Source organism: Barbus barbus (genome assembly GCF_936440315.1).
Source record: "Barbus barbus genome assembly, chromosome: 8".
Lineage (NCBI taxonomy): Eukaryota > Metazoa > Chordata > Actinopteri > Cypriniformes > Cyprinidae > Barbus > Barbus barbus.
This window is the reverse complement of record NC_136736.1, coordinates 2,192,750-2,213,525: the sequence shown is the minus strand read 5'-3', so window position 1 is coordinate 2,213,525 and position 20,776 is coordinate 2,192,750. Positions and strand designations below refer to the sequence as shown.

The 20,776-nt window shown below is 38.8% G+C and overlaps 1 protein-coding gene across 1 annotated transcript; it reads left to right on the top strand.

The window, feature by feature from the left end:
• Nucleotides 1–9,547: 9,547 nt before the first annotated feature.
• LOC306874439 (uncharacterized protein) lies at nucleotides 9,548–13,195 on the top strand. Its single transcript, XM_079424487.1, has 2 exons — nucleotides 9,548–9,824; nucleotides 11,369–13,195. The coding sequence occupies exons 1-2, from the start codon at nucleotides 9,725–9,727 to the stop codon at nucleotides 12,907–12,909; spliced, it is 1,641 nt and encodes a 546-aa protein (XP_079280613.1). The 5' UTR covers nucleotides 9,548–9,724; the 3' UTR covers nucleotides 12,910–13,195.
• Nucleotides 13,196–20,776: the final 7,581 nt, after the last annotated feature.

Here is a 20,776-nt window from a genome sequence, read left to right as displayed (position 1 = left end):
AACCTGCCAGTCGTCACCAAGACAAGAGCAGAAGAATGAAAGACAGTGTAAGTTGTTATTTGTCAGTATAAAATCATATTAGTTAAAATAATCTGTTATTTGTTGATCGTGACCAATAAACTATGTGTGTCAGATTTATAAACCTAGAATGGGGTTATTCCAGATGTTAAAATGAGCAACTTAATTTTTTTTTTTTTTAATGCTCTAAAATCAGACTGAAGCCAGAGAAACCGAGTGTTTTAAAAATGTGATGTTTAGATGCTTGAATAAATAATTCATTCCTTTTAATAAAATTAAAAAGACATAACTACACCACTCTCCAAAAATGGGAATTGGGGGTGGGAGTAGTAAAATAAAAATAACAATTTTAACAATATTTCAAATTACTGCAAAATCAAATTATAAACCAGTGATTAATTTAATAACTATAACACTATACTATAAACTATATAATTTGTGATTATGAAAAGTTACTTTCAAAACATTCCATTTTGAATGTTAATAATGGATATAGTCATGTACTGCTTTTTAAATAAGTCTACATCTAGTAGATGTAGGCTACATGCTCTCTACACAGTAAATGTGTTCCAGATGTGTATTAAAGTGATAGTAGTGGTGCTTAAACCACTTTTTGTTTTCCTGGTGGTCATAATATTGGCTATATGCCTTTCCACTGTCAGGTCATTAGCTGCGTTTCCAGTGTCGGGCCAAAAGCGGGCGTGCTAGTGCGTGCCAGGGCCAGTTGCGTTTCCACTGTCACTTCCAGGGCTTGATCGTGCCTCGTCGATGCTTCCTCGGGGCCAACAGCCACGTTTTTTGGCCCGACGAAAACCTTGGGCCAAAGTGGGCCAACTGGGGCTAGTAGAGTAGTCATGAACAAAGGCGGAGTGGAGAGCGTGGGCCCCGCGGATCATTTCATAAAGTTAGCAGCTATAACACCAGCATTAAAGACTTTTAAAATAATTTTAGCTCACTTTCAAACACTAGCAAGTGTTTGAAATAACTTATGTTTGTGATCCGATGTGGATTATGATAACAATACACGGCAGAAATAATTATTTCTGGCACATATGGCACTTGTCACATGCTATTTCGCTTAAGCAATGCAAAATATTATGCATGCTAGTCATTACCATAGTAAACATGGTAAAAACGACTGCTTGAAGTAATAAGACGTCAGCTTCTCAATTAGGCTATCACAATCGTGTTTTTATTTAGTTACATGCTTTATCTGTCATAATATCCTAATGGCTTTTATTCGGGAGCTCCCTCTGCTCCTCCTCATTTATGCGCATCATGATTTTGGGCTCAATGCTACAGGTCCGAGGCTATTAGCCCTGCCCGGCCTGTTTAAAGCACTGGCCCGACAGTGGAAAAGCAGCTATTGTGAGTCTGTCTGGCCATGCTACTCTAAAACCCACCCTGAACATGTCTCCATAGAACAACACCGAACCCAATTCCACCATTTCACCAGCAAGGAGAAGATTAGCTTGACCGCTTAATGAACATGACAGAAGCTGACTTTTGTCTTTACATAAAAACTTAAGGATCCAACATTGATGTTTGATGTATGATTTACGATAAAAATGAATGTTAGTGAGCAATTACACCCGCTTCTGTTTATTTTTTATCAAATGCACAAAACAACTCCATTATGGCTTTTAACTCCAAAGGCTTACACATTTAGATTAAAAAAATAACTCAGTTTATGTCACATGTATTAAAAAAGAATGAGCATTTATATAAATGTTCCATGCAAATATCTGATCTGAGGATGTTCTAAAGGGGTGGTTGATTGCGATTTCACTTTTTTAATGTTAGTTAGCGTGTAATGTTGCTGCATAAACAATATCTGCAAAGTTGCGGCGCTGAAAGTTCATTGCAAACGGAGATGTCTTTTAAAATTTTGGCAGTTTGCCTACAAAAACGGCTGATAGGGACTACAACGAGTTACTTCCCGGGTTTGTGACATCACAAGCCCAAGCAAACCCCGCCCCTGGGAACATTCAACAAAGGGGGCGAGGCCATGCTGCGCTGCTTTAGAGAAGAGGAAGAAAACTAGCGGTGCACATAAAAACATCTATTCATATTTGAATCGGGATTCTGTCTTCAAACGACTAATGGATTCACAAGTTTCAAAATCAATGTTCTAAAGCAGCGGTTCTCAATCCTGTTCCTTGCGTCCCCTGCTCTGTACATGCTCTGCATCTCTCTCTCTCAATCTCTCATTCAGATCACCAGCTCACTTGTCTCACTATACTGTTCCAGAGCAACAGAGGGAGCTCATGGACAGAAAATCGGAGTTATGAGAATTATGTATGAGATAGTGTATGTAATTTATAACATATGCAGATGCAGAATTCTTATATCAACAAAAAGGTAGGAAGAGACAAGATATATGAAACCAAATAAATACACGATCATAATCATTCATGTTCTGTCACAGTGCGCCTTTTGAGATCAGAGGAATGAGGTTTACACACACACCAATTACTACCTGGCCTCTGTTACACTCACCCTACTAAACCTTACTCCTATCCAGGTCACGGCACCAATATAACCCCTACAGGTATTACTCCCTGAGCTCTGAGCTGAACCGGCGTTACTGGCATTAGAGGCATTTTCTCATATTAATTCTGGTCTTTTAACCCCGTCTCCTCTTTCCTGTTATGGCCATATATTTTGTGTATGATTGTCACTAAGTGTTGCTTGGCCATTTGGTTCCACAGAATGATTATGTTTTGGGAACAATGGGGAACAATTAATCAAAGATTGAAAACAATCTTTGATTAATTTTCAGACCCAGACCCACTTCAGATCCAGGGAAGACAGTGGACTCAGACAATCAGTTTTTATAACCTATCACTGACCTAGTGGGGAATCTCCTTGATCTTAAGGAGTGTTCATTTGGTGGACTCTGGTTCTGGTAAATCCTACAGCCTCTTGAGATCAGAGGAGTGAGGGTTTACCACAGCTCTCATTATCTGGCCTCCGTTACACTCACCCCCTAAACCTCACTCCCATCCCGGGCACGGCACCAATGAAACCCCTTTGGGGTTTACTCCCCTCACTCGCTCCAAGCGGGATTTGAACTGGCATTACCAGCATGGGAGATGGGCATGTTAACAAAAATGCTAAAGACCACAGCATCTAGTGTCAGTTGCTAGTGTAACTTAGTATTAGTCTTACTCTCCTTAATCTCTGAGTGGGATTTTAACCAGTGTTTCCAGCATAGGAGATGAGTGCACTAGCAAGGACTCTTAAGACCGCAGCTTCTAGCATCAGTTGCTAGTGCAAATCTTGAGATCAGGGGAGTGAGGTTTTACCCACTCTGTTAACACCTCCATTACACTTGCTTTTGGCCGACAGTGGAAACGTGGCTAATGTGACCACATGCATCCATAACCACACATGAATGTGGTTTGAATTTTGCATCCTGTTTACACCTATTTTGACAAACACAAGTGAGTTGGATCTTAGTATCGGACCTAACAGTATCTTACAGTGGAATATGCTATAGGCAAGGGCATTAATTGCAAGAACATGAGAACGACAGATTCAACATTTAGTATGTCAAAGACCTCTGTCGCATTCTACTGTTAAACTGTCAGTGTCTTAAATGTTAACTGTATGCACCAAGGGTCTGAGAGTAACACAATTTCAATTCTCTGTATGTATGTGCCGTACATGTGGAAGAATTGGCAATAAAGCAGACTTGAGCTCAATCTCACCTTATTTATCCTTGAACTGATTTTTGACATTGATATTTTAATATTCATTTTAGATCAGAATGAACAGAAAGACGATTCTGTTACTTGGGAAGAATATGGGATGCATTTCTTTGACCAAGCAAATCTCGAGGGGCACATGAGAACTGACACTGAAGAGAAACCGTTCATCTGCCCTCAATGTGGAAAGAGTTTCACAGTGAAACAAAAGCTCGAGGCTCATTTAAGGATTCACACTGGAGAGAAACCTTTCACCTGCCCTCAGTGCGGAAAAAGTTTCACGCAACAAGGTCAGCTTAACATTCACATGAGAAGTCACACTGGAGAGAAACCTTTCATCTGTCCTCAATGTGATAAGAGTTTCACATCGAAACAAAGCCTTAAAAGTCACATGAGAATTCACACTGGAGAAAAACCTTTCACCTGCCCTCAGTGTGAAATGAGCTTCACACAGCAAGGATACCTTAAACGTCACATAAGAACTCACACTGGTGAGAAACCGTTCACCTGCCCTCAATGTGGAAATAGTTACAAAGTCAAACAAAGCCTCGAGAGTCACTTGAGAGTCCACACTGGAGAAAAGCCATTCATCTGTCCTCAGTGTGGAAAGGGTTTCACAGCAAAACAGTGTCTTAAAAGTCACATGAGCATACACATTGGAGAGAAACCTTTCACCTGCTCCATCTGTGGGATGAGCTTCATACAACATCAAAGTCTTAAACGTCACATGTGGACTCACACTGGAGAGAAGCCTTTCATTTGCCCTCAATGTGGAAAGAGTTTTGCAGTGAAACAAAGCCTTGAGAGTCACATGAGAATTCACACCGGAGAGAGACCTTTCACTTGCTCTGAATGTGGAAAGAGTTGCACAGTAAAACAAAACCTTGAGAGTCACATGAGAATTCACACTGGAGTGAAGCCTTTCTCCTGCCCTCAGTGTGGAAAGAGATTCACAGTGAAACAAAGCCTCGAGAGCCACATGACCATTCATACAGGAGAGAAGCCTTTCACCTGCTCCGAGTGTGGAAAGAGTTTCACAATGAAGCAAAAGCTTGACAGACACATGAAAATTCACACCGAAGAGAAGCTTTACATCTGCCCTTTATGTGGGAATAGTTTCACAATGAAAACCAACCTTGAGAGACACATGAAAATTCACACGGAAGAGAAGTCTTTCATCTGCTTTGTGTGTGGAAAGAGTTTTAGAATAAAACAAAACCTTGACAGTCACATGAGAGTTCACACTGGGCTGAAGCCCTTCATCTGCTGTGAATGTGGGAAAAGTTTCACTGTGAAACAAAGCCTTGAGAGTCACATGAAACTTCATAATGAAGCAACGGCTTTCACCTGCTCCGAGTGTGGAAAGAGTTTCACAGTGAAACAAAACCTTGAGAATCACATGAGAATTCACACTGGAGAGAAACCTTTCACCTGCCCTCAGTGTGGAAAGAGTTTCACACAACACGTACACCTTAAACGTCACATGAGAATTCATTTTGACAGAGTCAGGGAATCTTCTCTGCTGTCTCCTGTGTACACCATCCATCCAGATGAAGTGATAGCAGTCATAGCCTACCAGGACACCCACCAGCTGTCTGAGGAGAGTGATGTAGTCGATCTGTTTATATAGCCACTTTTCCTCTAAAATTACCAGGAACAATTGGTCCCAGGAACCCCACTGTATTGACAATAAGATGAAATATGATATCAAACACCACTGCCTCTTTTCGGTTTCCCACCTCATGCTCTTCTGCTGCTACAGAAGAGTCAGCTTGACAGTACATTTCAAGACAAAAATCTTCCGGGCAGAGGCAATGACAACTTCTAAAATGTCTGGCCCAGTTTTTCCTGATTGAACTGCTGCAAAACAGAAAGTCAGTGTTAGTTTATCACTTTAATTCAGAGATTTAAACCAGTCAAAATGCACTTTGCTGATGTTTCATCCTGTTGTGACTGTTGTATTGTATAAATAAGTGAAACGGCTTCTTGAACTAGAAAGAAATGGAGAAATTCTGGAATTGACTGAATCATTGTTGTTTGCTATTGCTGTGATCTCATGAGTGACAGGTTGCTGGAGGGAGAGGGGTTAAGAGAAGAAAGTTGTTTTGATTAAAAATTAAAAGAGCATGAATTGTAAATAATAATAATAATTTAGTATAATTATATTGTATAAATATTGCATTCTTCAATAATATTGTACATTTTTATTTAATGGTGACTTTAATATTTATATAATAAAACTGCCATCAAATATTCTACTTTGCAGTCTCAAGATTGAGACATTAATGTTCAAAATATTTTATACTTTAAAAAAAAAAAAATGACATGATTTAAATCAGACTAAGAGTTTAGCTATTGTTTTTATCCTCAAAATGTAAGAAGGAACAGCTCAACTAAAAGGGTTCTATATGAATTTACTTCAGACGACCGCTTCACACGCAAAATAAACAAACAAAAAATTATGGAGTGACGTTAAAAAAAGAAACATTACAAATCTAAAGTCAAATTTAACAGTTTAAAAACAACGATTAGATTTAGATTTTCAAAACCATTGATAAAAATTCATAATGCTTATATTTTCCTCAGAATCCTAATTCCAGATGACTGTTACAGACTGTTACAATTTGAATTTCAATATAGGCTACGTTAGCTGTGTTTGTGTGAATGTATGTGTTGGTGTGTGAACCCTGTGATGGACAGCCCATATGTCCAGGGTGTTTCCCCGGGATAGACACCAGCCCCCCACGATCCTACAGAGGATAAGAGGTTTGGAGAATGGACTGATGGAATATGGGAAGTCGGGGCCTAATGGTTAGAGAGTCGGACTTGTAATCCAAAGGGTGTGGGTTCGAGTCTCAGGTCCGGCAGGGATTGTAGGTGGGGGGAGTGAATGTCCAGCGCTCTCTCCACCCTCAATACCACGACTGAGGTGCCCTTGAGCAAGGCACCGAACCCCCAACTGCTCCCCGGGCGCTGCAGCATAAATGGCTGCCCACTGCTCCGGGTGTGTGTTCACGGTGTGTGTGTGTGTTCACTGCTGTGTGTGTGTGTGTGTTCACTGCTGTGTGTGTGTGTGTGTTCACTGCTGTGTGTGTGCATGTTGGATGGGTTAAATGCAGATCACGAATTCCGAGTATGGGTCACCATACTTGGCAGTATGTCACTTCACTTATCTGTGTGATTATACATTTGGAAGGCTGTTGCTATATAGAGTCTGATAAATGTCTTCTACTCAGAATCAAGATGGCTATCGTAGGACTTGCCTGTTGTAACCCATCAAACTGATCCAGCCAAAGCAATGTAAATTAGTCATTTATGTAAATTACTCCTGTCAATTCCTACATTATTCTATCATATTTTGTATGTGCACTGAATAAAGTCACTATAGAATATTCCAAAAAACATTTGACCTGGTCATATTTTATACCATCATGACATTTTTAAATGTTTTATTCCAATGTATAGATTATTTTAACACCTAACCTGTCTCAAAAAAGTTAGTTTGTTCTGGTTTTGTTTTCTTATTAAACACATGTGTATGTTGTTGTTTTGTTTTATTTTATTGACTATTTAATTAAAACATGTTGTCATCACCTCTCTTTCCAGTTTTTATTTCAGCCTGGCAGTATAAAATATGCAGTGCTTACTAGAATTTTTCTAAAGCAGGGAAATACTGTACAATATGTCAAAATAATGGAAAGCACTTAATATTCATCAAAACAAAACAATTTTTTTAACGCATCATGCGTTATACAATATATTCTTAGATAAGCTATTACAGTAATATTTACCATGTCCAAAATATTGCTGCGGAAATTAATTGTTAACTTTCTTAGGATGCCTAATGGTTGAAAGGTGGCAGAAGTCATCTGTGCCCAGTTTTTGCAAATGCTTATTATTGAATTCATATAGATCCAGCCTAAAACAACTTTATTGCCAGTCGACCATTGTGAGCTTTTCCCTGGCTCTGGCCACTGCCCCTCTGCATGTCTGTGCATTGCCCTGCACAAGATAACATTAGCTTGACTGATTAGTATGGAGACCACGCACAGGTTTTCTGCAATGGGGTTTCCACAAACCAGCTGCATGACTCACATTCTTTTCAGGGCCTAAAATACTACACTAATCCCTACTTTGTGGAATGTAACTGAATCTAAACTGAACCGAGATCAGTTAAAGCCATACACTGGTTCATGAACCCCTTTATTTTGAGGTTCACATGAGAATACACACTGGAGAGAGGCCTTTTACCTGCTCAGAATGTGGAAAGAGTTTTACAGTGAGCGGTGCTCTCAATAGACACATGAGAATTCACACTGGAGAGAAGCCTTTCACCTGCCCTCAAATATAATAAATGCCCTGGAAAGAGATTTGCAGTGAAACAAACGCTTGAGAGTCATGTGACAATTCACACCGGAGAGAAACCTTTCACCTGCTCAGAGTGTGGAAAGAGTTTCACAATAAAGCACAACCTTCACATGAGAAGTCACACTTCATAGGAACTGAGAGTTTACCTGCTGTCAGTGTAGAAAGAGAGAGAACACATGGGAATTCACTCTGGAGCCTTTTGACAATGTTGGCATCTCTACTGTCACCCGTGTACAGCATCCAAATGAAGTGACAGCAGTCATAGCATACCAGAAAACCCACCAGCTACAAGAGAGTAATGTTGTCGATCTTTATATATGATTGAGTGCCATGTTATTTATTTCTGTGTAATGTTATGTTGTGTAAAGTATAACATTTAATATTCATTAGTCTGTGCAAATCATAACTATTACTGTAAGTTTAAGATAAGAGGCCTCCCTTCCAAATCTTCAAGTTCTCATAACCTTTGCTTGTTATCAAAACATTCATATGTTTCTACTTGGATGCTGAAGATGCAACTTTGACTAATACAAATTGCCAATGTAATTGAATAAATTTAAAACATTAAACTGGTTTCTTGTCACTATATTCCCTGCCTCTTAGTCTTTCCCTTCATATTGGATGCAGAAAACTGTGATAATAGGTTTGAATAACTTTGGATGAGACTCAAATTGGATATTTTCTGATTTAGTGAACCAAACAAGAGGCAATGCACACCTACTAAAATGAATTGATCATTCATTGCTTTTCATTTAGTGATTTACCTTGGTGTCATGTCACAGTATTCTATGCATTTTACATAATTACATTCCTGCTGAAAAAAACAATAGCAACTATCCCAGAAATTCTATTGGTTTCCACTACAAATACTATTACAAATATTACAAACCATCAAACAGTGTGTTTTGGGACATATCCCATTTAGTGGTTTTAACAAGTCACCAATGGGTCCAGTACAGTTTCCGTTAAAACCAACACAAGTGCCATTATAACCAGTAAAACCATTATAATTGTGTCTGTTGTTTTTTGTTTTCAGCAGGATAAGCAGTATTTCTAAACAAATACCAAACTTGTTCAACTTAAAGAAGCAAAGAGAAAAGTCAGTATTCACTAAAGATTTTCACACAGCCATCAAAACCAAACAATCACAATCAGCAGATCATTAGTTATTAGCAGTAATGTAAAAGGCTGATAAAGACACCTCTTAATTACAAATGTTTTCATTAACGTGTAATCCCTTATGTGTCATCTACAAATTAATAAGTACCATTAAGTATGAATTATCTAAATTTTTCATTGCACATGCGTGTGTTTTCATTAAAACTGAAGATACATTATAAAGCTGGACCGAGATCAGGGGCTTCTATTTAGAACGTTTCGAACCAGTGACGTAATGAAGACTCGTTCGCTGAAACCACGTGACTCGGTCAGTTTGATTCGTGATCTGAATCACTGATTCAAAGCAAACGATTCACAAACGAAGCTTCATTGAGATCATAACTACATAAACGGCTTGATTTGAACCATACACATTAATTTATGGTTATATCATCTCTATTAAAGAATTGACTGAATCAAACATAACAGATTGAGCGATCTATGGAATCGAACATTTCTTGGTGATAAAGATGGAGAATCATGGAAACAATCAGACTACAGAAACACCAGCTATACAGACGAAAACCTGCCAGTCTTCACCTAGACAAGCGCAGAAGAACAAAACAGATGGTAAGTTAATTATGTGTCACATACAAAGAATCTGTTAATTGTTGTTACTAATGAAAAACCACGTGCACCAAATGATTTCTGGATACAGGAAGATTTGGTTGCTCAGGTATACAAATAGTAGGGTATTTTTCACAACAACTATATTTTTAAATTAGTTGATTAAATCCAAATGCTTTAGTAAAAGCGTTTTGTTGTTGTTTTTTGGATATTTTCTGGACGATTTGATCTGTGAGGTCGTTGGTTCTTTTTGATAAAATTTACAAAATTAAGGGCAAAAACAGATTAACACCCTTTTACCAATTATGCATTAAAGGTACATACATTCCTGAATGTATAATTATCCTGTTTGTTATACAACTTTGGTTGCTCAACAAATAAATACATTGGAGGACATCAAAAGCATTACTGAAACGTATTATGATCTTGCCTGTATATTTAAAACTCACACAATAATGTTTTGTATTATTTTGTACAAAACAGTTAGCCTAGCAACAAGATGTACACTGCAAAAATATTACATTAATATTGTCAATTAAGTTCTTAATTTCAGTGCAGTCAAATACCACCACTCTACATTAGGGATGGGCGATTTGGGCTTAAAATATATATCACGATAATTTCTGGTATTTACTGCGATAACGATATAAATGACAATAATTCAGGGAATCGTATACATCCAGAGAAATGTTTTATCTTTCCTATTGTTACCCTGGTTTTTTGAGCATTACTGACTACACACGTAATGTAATGACTATTTCAAACTGGAAGCCAGGGGGCGCCCTTGCGCAGAAACTCCACATATGCATAGCAGAAGTTATTGAGACGCTCCAGGAAATCCCTAATATGGTCATCAGCATTGTAAATCTTTTCAAAGTTTATATATATTTATTTTATTTAATTTTTTTTAATGTACATTTATAACACTATAATTTGTATCATATCACCTTTGCATCAAATTACAAAAAAACTAGTTAACGCTAATGCGAGGGTGTTTCTAATGCAGCGTCTATGGGAGGGTAAATTTGACATCGTTCTCTCTCAATTTTTTTCCTTTTATTGATAGTCATGAAAACACTATCTTGGAGTTTTTCTTTTGATATTTGAGCCAATGGGAATGCAAAATATATATTTGTGGTACTCTCCCATTCACTGCTCTTCAAGTTAACCCAACTATGAAGACTTCCGCTGCTGAGAAACCCGGAAATGTGAAAAAGGTCCATAAATGAATGAAGAATGTTTACCTGTATATTGTAAATGATAAGATATCACCCGTCCCTTAAACAAAGACTAATTGTTTTAGGGCACCAACTATTAAAACCATTTGCTTGGTTACTTTCAGTCATGGACAACAATACATTTAAAAATCTGGCTGCTTGTTCTATACTTTGAATTGCAGTTTAGGAAAAACATGTCAGTGCATTAACTATGACCTCTGTTGCATTCTGTTATTAAATTGGGTTGCAGATCTATACCTTTGGCTCAAAATACCACCTTTGTTGTCTTTGAATTGATTTTTGACATTGAGCTTTTAATGTTTATTTTAGGTCAGATTGAACTGAAAGAAGATTTTGTCACTTGCCATGAATGTGGGATGGATTTCATTGAGCAAGCAAGTCTTGAGCAGCACTTGAGAATTCACACAGAAGAGAAACTGTTCATCTGCCCTCAGTGTGGAAAGAGTTTCACAGTGCAACACAGGTTTGAGGCTCATTTAAGAATTCACACTGAAGAGAAACCATTCAGTTGCTCAGAGTGTGGAAAGTGTTTCACGCAACAAGGTCAGATTAAAAGTCACATGAGAAGTCACACTGGAGAGAAACCTTTCACTTGCCCTCAATGTCAAACTGGTTTCACATCGAAACAAAGCCTTAAAAGTCACATTAGAATTCACACTGGAGAGAAACCTTTCACCTGCTCTGATTGTGGAAAGAGCTTCATAACACAAGGACACCTTAAACGTCACATAAAAACTCACACTGGTGAGAAGCCTTTCACCTGTCCTCAATGTGGAAAGAGTTACAAAGTGCAAGAAAGCCTTGAGAGTCACATAAGAGTTCACACCGGAGAGAGGCCGTTCGTCTGCCCTCAGTGTGGAAAGGGTTTCACAGCAAAACAGTGTCTTAAAAGTCATATGAGCATACACATTGGAGAGAAACCTTTCACCTGCTCCATCTGTGGGATGAGCTTCATACAACATCAAACTCTTAAACATCACATGTGCACTCACACTGGAGAGAAGCCTTTCATTTGCCCTCAATGTGGAAAGAGTTTCACAATAAAACAACGCCTTAACATTCACATGAGAATTCATTCTGGAGAGAGACCCTTTTCCTGCTCTCAGTGTAGAAAGAATTTTACAGTAAAACTTAACCTTGAGAGACATATGAGAGTTCACACTGGAGTGAAGCCTTTTTCCTGCTCTCAGTGTGGAAAGAGATTCACAGTGAAACAAAGCCTCGAGAGTCACATGTCTATTCACACTGGAAAGAAGCCTTTCACCTGCTCCGAGTGTGGAAAGGGTTTCACGAGTAAACCTAAGCTTAGTTATCACATGAGAAATCACACAGGAGAGAGGCCTTTTATCTGCTCTCAGTGTGAAAAAAGTTTCACAGTGAAACAAAACCTTGAGATTCACATGAGAATTCACACTGGAGAGAAACCTTTTTCCTGCTCTCAGTGTGAAAAAAGTTTCACAATGAAACAAAACCTTGAGATTCACATGAGAAGTCACACTGATGAGAAGCCTTTCACCTGCTCTCAATGTGGAAAGAGTTACAAAGTGCAACAAAGCCTTGAGAGTCACATGAGAGTTCACACTGGAGAGAACCCTTACACCTGCTCCGAGTGTGGAAAGAGCTTCACAGTCAAACAAAACCTTGAAAATCACATGAGAATTCACACTGGAGAGAAACCTTTCACGTGCTCTGAGTGTGGAAAGAGTTTCACAGTGAAACAAAGCCTTATGAATCACATTAGAATTCACACTGGAGAGAGGCCTTTCACCTGCCCTCAGTGTGCGAAGAGCTTCACTCAACATAAACATCTTAAACGTCACATAAGAACTCACTGGAGAGAAGCTTCTTGATAGAGTGGGGGAAAGAGGCCGTCTAAATGAAGTGATGGCAGTCATAGCGTACCAGCTCATCCGCCAGCTATCAGAGAAGAGTTATGTAGTCAGTTTGTTTGTTTAGGAGACCAGGACTGATATGAAACCAATTGGACAATTTGGTCAGGATTACACGTTTACTCCCCCTCTTAACAAGCAAATGTTTCTTTTGTTCATTTGTACCAAAAATGCATGGCATGACTTGATTTTGTGATGATGTGTATGGATAATATAAACTGCTTTCTTACATAAAAATAATAATTGTGAATTAAGATTTCATGGTAACTTTATATCGCATAAACACTTGTCAAACACTATGGCCTGGTTTCACAGACAAGTCTTAGACTAAGAAAGGATTAGGCCATAGTTCAATTAGGACATTTAAGTAATTTTTATAAATGTGCCTTAGAAAAGAACATTACTGGTGTCCATCTTGAAACAAAACATTAAGCACTGATATGTTTTAAGATCAGTCAGTGCAAGTTTCTTTTACTTGAAACAGAGCTCAGACTTACAGTATAGTCCGGGACTAGGCTTAAGCCTTGTCTGTGAAACCGGGGGTAAATGTCTTTGTAGGCTATAGGCCTACAAGGTTTTGTCCATATGATAATAAGATTTACTTAGCTCTCATATTCATCTAATTTTATACTTTGAATTTGTGTTGGCGTTTTCTTATCCTGTATAACCACACTGTTGTGCAGAACTCATAAAACTCTTTCAATGAGACAATTAGATTTTACAGATTAAGTGCTCGAAACACCTAAACTGGTGGCTCCTGCTGGTCAACACAATGTAAATGCAATAAAAACAGGCCAAACATACACAAACTTTTACCAGTAATAAATGCCACTCAATTTACCCCGTTTATCAAAAATAATATACAAATCTTTAAATACAATCAAATATGAAGCTTATGTATAATTTATGTTTTTTAGTTAATGTATTTGTTTTGAGAGCCAGTTACATATCACATTTCATTTTATCCCATTATGCATAAATTTTATACATTACATCCTAAATTATAAACTAAACCGAGATCAGTTACAACATATAAGACACTGGTTCATGGTTTAATCTAGAGCCGGGATGCCCAATCCTGTTTCTGGAGATCTACCTTTCTGCAAAGCACAGCTCCAACCCTGATTAAACACACCAGATAACTAATAATATGATAATACGCGCACCACCGCTTCGCATCTGCATGGAAGCTTATTTAAACAGAAAACCAAATCAGTGATTTTAAAACCGAATCAGGTTTGGTTGTAGAATAGCTATTAGAGAATGAAACCTGACTGATGGAGACTGATGAAATAAGTGGCATCGAGCATTTCCTGGTGATAAAGATGGAGCAGCATGAAAACAATCAGACCACAGAGACTCCAGATGTGCAGATGCAAACCTGCCAGTCATCACCTATGTGAGATTGCAAGAACAAAAGGCAGTGTAAGTTGGTTATTTGTCAATTATAATGAATCAAATAAGTTAAAAGATTGTTTATTCTATTAATTGTTGATCGTGACTAATGAAAAGTGACGATCATAAAATGATGTATGTCGAAGTAGAAACATTGTTACTCCAGATGTGTCCGCAATAGCAGGAAATACATAGACCACAGTATATTTTAAAAATAACGGATTGAAATTTAAATCGGAGAAGCGTAATGAATTAAAAGATATGCAATATTTAGATTTATAATTTGATAATTAAGATGCTTCATTCTTGTTGGTAAAATTAGCTAACTAATGAGAAGTCTCATGAGAAATGGACAAAATCAGGTAAAGTGGGCCATGTTTTTTGACGAATCATGTACAGTATCATTAAATGTCTATGCACATAATGCTCAATTTTACAAAAGTGTTTCAACTAAAAAGAAAGTTCTAATAAAAAATACTAATAATATTATAACACCACATTAAATATTATATAACATTATCAATATAACAGCCTACTTTTTAAAATGTATTTTTGTTGAATATGGCACCTTAAAGTATATGTGTAAAAAGTATGATGATGAACTAACTGTACATTATACTGCTTATTACATAACTCTGGCTGCTCACATTAAAAATAAACAGGTGGGCATGAAATATTGATTTGAGTTTAAATTATTTAATAATCCTTCCTGTACATTATCTTAACACTTCTGCTAAGAAGATAAAATATTTCACAGCGACATAAAAAAATCAACCTAGCAACAAGATGAGCAAAAATATTACGGTAATACTGAAATATTCATTTTCATTTGTATGAAACAAAAGTTTCAGTTCATAATGTGATGTGAGAGACATGAAAACATGCCGCCAATTTCAGTTACCCAGATCAGTGAACTAAAACCCTGAGTTGCTTTAAGACAACAGTGAATGTACCCCACTGATCAAAAAACCTACATTAAATGCTTCTCTTTTAGATAACTACAGACCTGTCTCTCTCCTTCCATTCATAGGGAAAACACTCGAACGAGCTGTCTTCAACCAGCTCTCGCGGTTTCTTTCACAGTACAACAAGCTGGATGCTAAACAGTCAGGTTTCAGGAGTGGCCATTCAACAGAGACTGCGCTACTCTCAGTCACTGAAGCCCTGCGAACTGCAAAGGCTGATTCCAAATCGTCAGTCCTCATTCTGCTGGATCTCTCTGCTGCTTTTGACACTGTCAATCATCAGATTCTCCTGTCTACACTCTCTTCACTGGGCATCACTGGAATTCCACTTCGCTGGTTTGAATCCTATCTCACCGGTAGATCCTTCAGGGTGGCCTGGGGAGGGGAGGTATCCAAACCACATCAACTGATCACTGGAGTTCCTCAGGGATCGGTTCTTGGACCCCTCCTCTTCTCCACGTACACTACATCGCTGGGTCCCATCATACATGCACATGGCTTCTCCTATCACTGCTATGCCGATGACACGCAGCTCTATCTCTCTTTTCAACCAGATGACCCAACGGTAGCTGCACGGATCTCAGGCTGCCTGGCTGACATCTCGGCATGGATGAAAGAACATCACCTACAGCTCAACCTGGCAAAGACGGAACTTCTGGTCTTCCCTGCCACTCCGACTCTACGGCATGACTTCACGATTCAGTTCGGCTCATCAATGATTACCCCATCAACTTCGGTCAGAAATCTTGGTGTAATCTTTGATGACCAGCTGACCTTCAAAGAGCACATTGCAAAGACTGCTCGTTCCTGCAGGTTTGCACTACACAACATCAGAAAGATCAGGCCCTTTCTGACAGAGCATGCTGCGCAACTTCTTGTCCAGGCCCTGGTTGTTTCTAGACTGGACTACTGCAATGCTCTTCTGGCTGGTCTGCCATCAAACGCAATCAAACCTCTACAAATGATTCAGAATGCAGCGGCACGACTGATCTTCAACGAGCCCAAAAGAGCGCATGTTACACCACTCTTCATCTCCTTGCACTGGCTACCAGTGGCAGCTCGCATCCAGTTCAAGTCACTGATGCTTGCGTACAGATCTACCACAGGCTCTGCACCCTCCTACTTCCACTCACTATTACGAACCTACATCCCCTCCAGAAGTCTGAGATCTGCTAGTGAGCGACGCCTTGTGGTACCATCACAGAGAGGCTCAAAATCACTCTCCAGAACATTCTCGTTCACCATTCCTGGCTGGTGGAATAATCTTCCCACCCCTATCCGGAACGCCGGATCTCTGGCAACCTTCAAGCAACAACTGAAAACTCATCTCTTTCGGCAGTACTTGACTTCATCCTAAACTTAAAAAAAAAATAAAAAAAATAAAAAAAAACTTTCCCTCTATCTTTCTCTCCACCTACTAGTTTGTACTTATTTGAACAATGACTGAGACTTGGTGTTACGAGCACTTCCTCTGTCTGACTGCCTCTTCAAGATGAATCGCTTTTTGTATTCCCCAATTGTAAGTCGCTTTGGATAAAAGCGTCTGCCAAATGACTAAATGTAAATGTAAATGTATCAAAAGCCATGTTTGACCAATCAGATTTAAGAGTTCAAGATATTTATGTAATAACAAATTAAAAAAGTTTCTTACTTCAGTTACTTGAGTACTCATGCCCATCCCAAGCTCTAGTCTTATTTCGTGAAGATATGGTTCAATAAAACAATTTATTCACATGCTGTATAAACATTCTTATATATATTTATTCTGTTAAGTTTACTTTGTTTGAAGTGCACATATATTAACGACCATTACTGTACAGCATGTCTCAACTTTATTGCCATGAAGTGATTTTTGACATTGATCTTTTAATGCTTATTTTAGATCTCAAGGAATTGAAAGAAGATTCTGTCACATGCCATCAGCATGAGATGCATTTTATTCAACAAGCAAACCTTAAGCAGCACATGGGCATTCACACTGGAGAGAAGCCTACGTTCTGCATAAGAAATAAAGTCATGTAGGCTTGAAATTAAATGAGGGTGTGTAAATGAAGACAGACATTTTTGAATGGTCTCATTATTTTAAGTGTGAATTTGTTTATGCCTAAAACTTATTATAGTTCACTTTTAATTTAGTCTACTTATTTCATAATACAGTATGTAGAGAACAATATCAATGTCAAATAAACAGTACACACTAAACCATTTCAGTATATTATGTATCATTTAAAACTAGAATGTTTGCTTTAAAGGGGTCATATGATGTGATTTCAAGTTGTCCTTTCTCTTTGGAGTGTTACAAGCTGTTTGTGCATAGATAAGATCCCTGAAGTTGAAAAGACTAAAGTCTCCCCCCTGAAACGGCTCATTCCAACACGGCCCCACATGTCTATGTCACAGTGTGGGAAGACTTGCAAAACAGAAGGCAGAACAACTATTTTCTTCTGTAGTATTGTTGTTGTCGCCGGCACCATGTCGTGGAGATGCTGTGTGTTTCGTTGTGAAAGCGAAAATACTTTGTTTGTACTTTGTATTCCAAAAGAGGACACAACTAGAAATCAGTGGTTAAGTTGTATTTACAACACTGTTCCAGAACAGTTCAACCCAAATATTCGAGTGTGTGCAACGCATTTTACAGAGGACTATTTCCTGAACCTGGAAGAGTAGCCTACAATGCTGGCTCGCACAAAGGCTTTTTCTATAAAGTGGGGCAATTCCAACTTTTCGAGGACTGCCTGACGCTTCTGACTCACAGCCTGTAAGTACGTTTCTGCTACTGACTATTCAAACGCGAGTTTTGAGCAGTGTAGAGTAGTGCTTGTTGTTTGTCGTTTCGCCGATCACAAATACAGACATGGTAATGTTTACCGCAATGCAACAGGTAAAAAATTATGTCCCCACTGGATGCAACAAATGCCTCGTTTATAATGGGTTTGTGTGGTTGCTCCGGGAAACGGCATTACATTACGTTGAGGGGCGTAACATTTCCGTCTCACGCTTGAGGTATTCGGCCAATCACAACGCACTGGATAGCTGGCCAATCAGAACACGCCTTGCTTCTCAGAACGATGAGCTTTGTAAAAAGAGGCGCGTTTCAGAAAGGCGGGGCATAGAGGAGCAACAATAATGTACAGTATGTGGAAAATAATGTTTTTTTTACCTTAAACCGCATAAACACATTGCATTACACCAAATACACAAAATAATGTTATTTTTAGCAACGCCATATGACCCCTTTAAAATTAAGTGCTTTTTTCCACATCAATCTACACTCCATACACTATAATGGTAAAGCAAAAAAAAAAAGGTTTTTAACATCTTTGCAAATTTATTAAAAATAACTTAAATGATTCCATTGCATAAGTACTCATACCCTTATTTGGGACAGTTGGAATTTAGCTCAGGAGCATTCTTATTGCTTGTAGGTGTTACTAGACTTTGAGTGAAGGTAACCTGTGGCAAATTCAACTGAATGGGTATGATTTGGAAAGGCACACACGTCTTAATAAAAGGTCCAACAGCTGATAATGCATATCAGAGCAAAAACCAAGCCCTGGGGTCAAAAGAACAGTCTGTAGAGCTCAGAAACAGGTTTGCATCAAGCCACACGTCTGGGGAAGAGTTAAGAAAAAAAATCTGCTTCATTGAAGGGTCACAGAAGCATGCAGTCTCTGTTACCTTAATGGAAGAGGTTTGAAACAACCAATTGATGGAGAAGGGCTTTGGTTAGAGTGGTGACGAAGAACCTGATGGTCACTCTAGTTGAGCTCCATGATCATATGTGGAGATAGGAGAAATCTATAGAAGGACAAACATCACTGCAACACTCCACCGATCTGGGCTTTGGCGGTGTGGCCAAACTCAATCCTCTCCTCAGTGAAGACAAAAGAAAACACACTTGGAATTTACAAAAAAGCACCTAAAGGACCCCCAGACTCTGAGAAACAAGATTCTCTGGTCTGATGAACCTCAATTCTAAGCATCATGTTAGAAGGGAACCAGCTCTGCTCATCACCTGCAGAGTACCATCCCAAAAGTAAAGTGTGCTGTGCTCATGCTATTGGGCTGTTTTTCAGCAGCAGGGACTGAGGGACTCATCAGAATAGAAGAAAAGCTCAATGCACCAAAATATTGAGATAGCCTTAATGCAAACCCAGTCCAGAGCATTCAGAACCTCAGACTGGGCAGAAGGTTTACCTTCCAATGGGACAGTGACCCTAATCACACAGCAAGAGTGGCTTATACACAACGCTGTGAACGTCTTTGAGTGGCCCAGCCACAGCCTGGACTTGAACCCAATCCAATACTTCTGGAGAAACCTGAAAATGTGCGTCTGCCCCCATCCAACCTGACAGAGCTTGAGAGATGAAGAGGTGAGGAGACAAATGGCAGATATTTGCCAAATGTTGATGAGCAAAGCTTGTCGCATCAAACAAAAAAGACTTGAGGCTGTAAAGTTACTACAGCTAAATATTTAGTTAAGGGTATGAATACTTATGTAATGCACTTATTTGAGTTTTTTTATTTTTAATAAATTTACAAAGTTGTGAATTCTGTTTTTGCTTTGTCAATATGGTGTATGGAGTGTAGATTGATGTGAGGGAAAAAAAGTAATTTAAACATAACAAAATTTGAAAAAAAATGAAGGGTTATGAATACTTTCGCAAGGCACTGTACATAACCACTGCATTCAAAAAACACTACACACATTACATGCCACTGGAAGTGACTGTCTAATGAATCCAGACCTCCTGTTAAGAAGTGCACATTATGACACTATGTCAGTATCCAGACAGCACTGTGACAGAAGGGTAGCGTGTGCGGTGCGTCATACACTTCTCTCGGTCGATGAGGAGAGAGTTTGTTTTGCAAGAGATGTCTTTCTCCAGGGACAGTCTGCTTTCTTCCAGGTCAGACAAAGATTTGCGTGCTTCATACAGCTGCTGCTGTAGGGCTGATACTGTAATGTTGAGCTCTGACACCTCACCTAACAAACTACACAAACACACACACGTCAGATGGGTTCATGTGTGTTGGGAGACTGAGTGGGTTTATGTATGCTTGTTTAAGTACCTGAGCTGGGGCTGGTCTCGGCACAGCTCGATGTTGGGTCTGAAGGTTCGGTAATGCAGTCTAGATTGAGCCACTCTGAGAGGAGCTTCTTTATCATACACAGCTTGCTGAAGGAATGAGATATTTCTCTCCTGAGCCCCGATCTGCTCTAGAATCTATTACACAGACATATTAAAGGAAAAGTTCACCTAAAAATTTACATTTGCTGAAAATGTACTCACCCTGAGGCCATCCAAAATATAGATGTGTTTGTTTTTCATGGGAACAAGTTTGGAAAAATATAGCATTACTTCACTTCCTAACCAATGGATTATCTGCAGTGAATGGGAGTCTAAACAGTTGATACTTGATACAAACATAACAATAATCCACAAGTAATCCACACCATTCCAGTC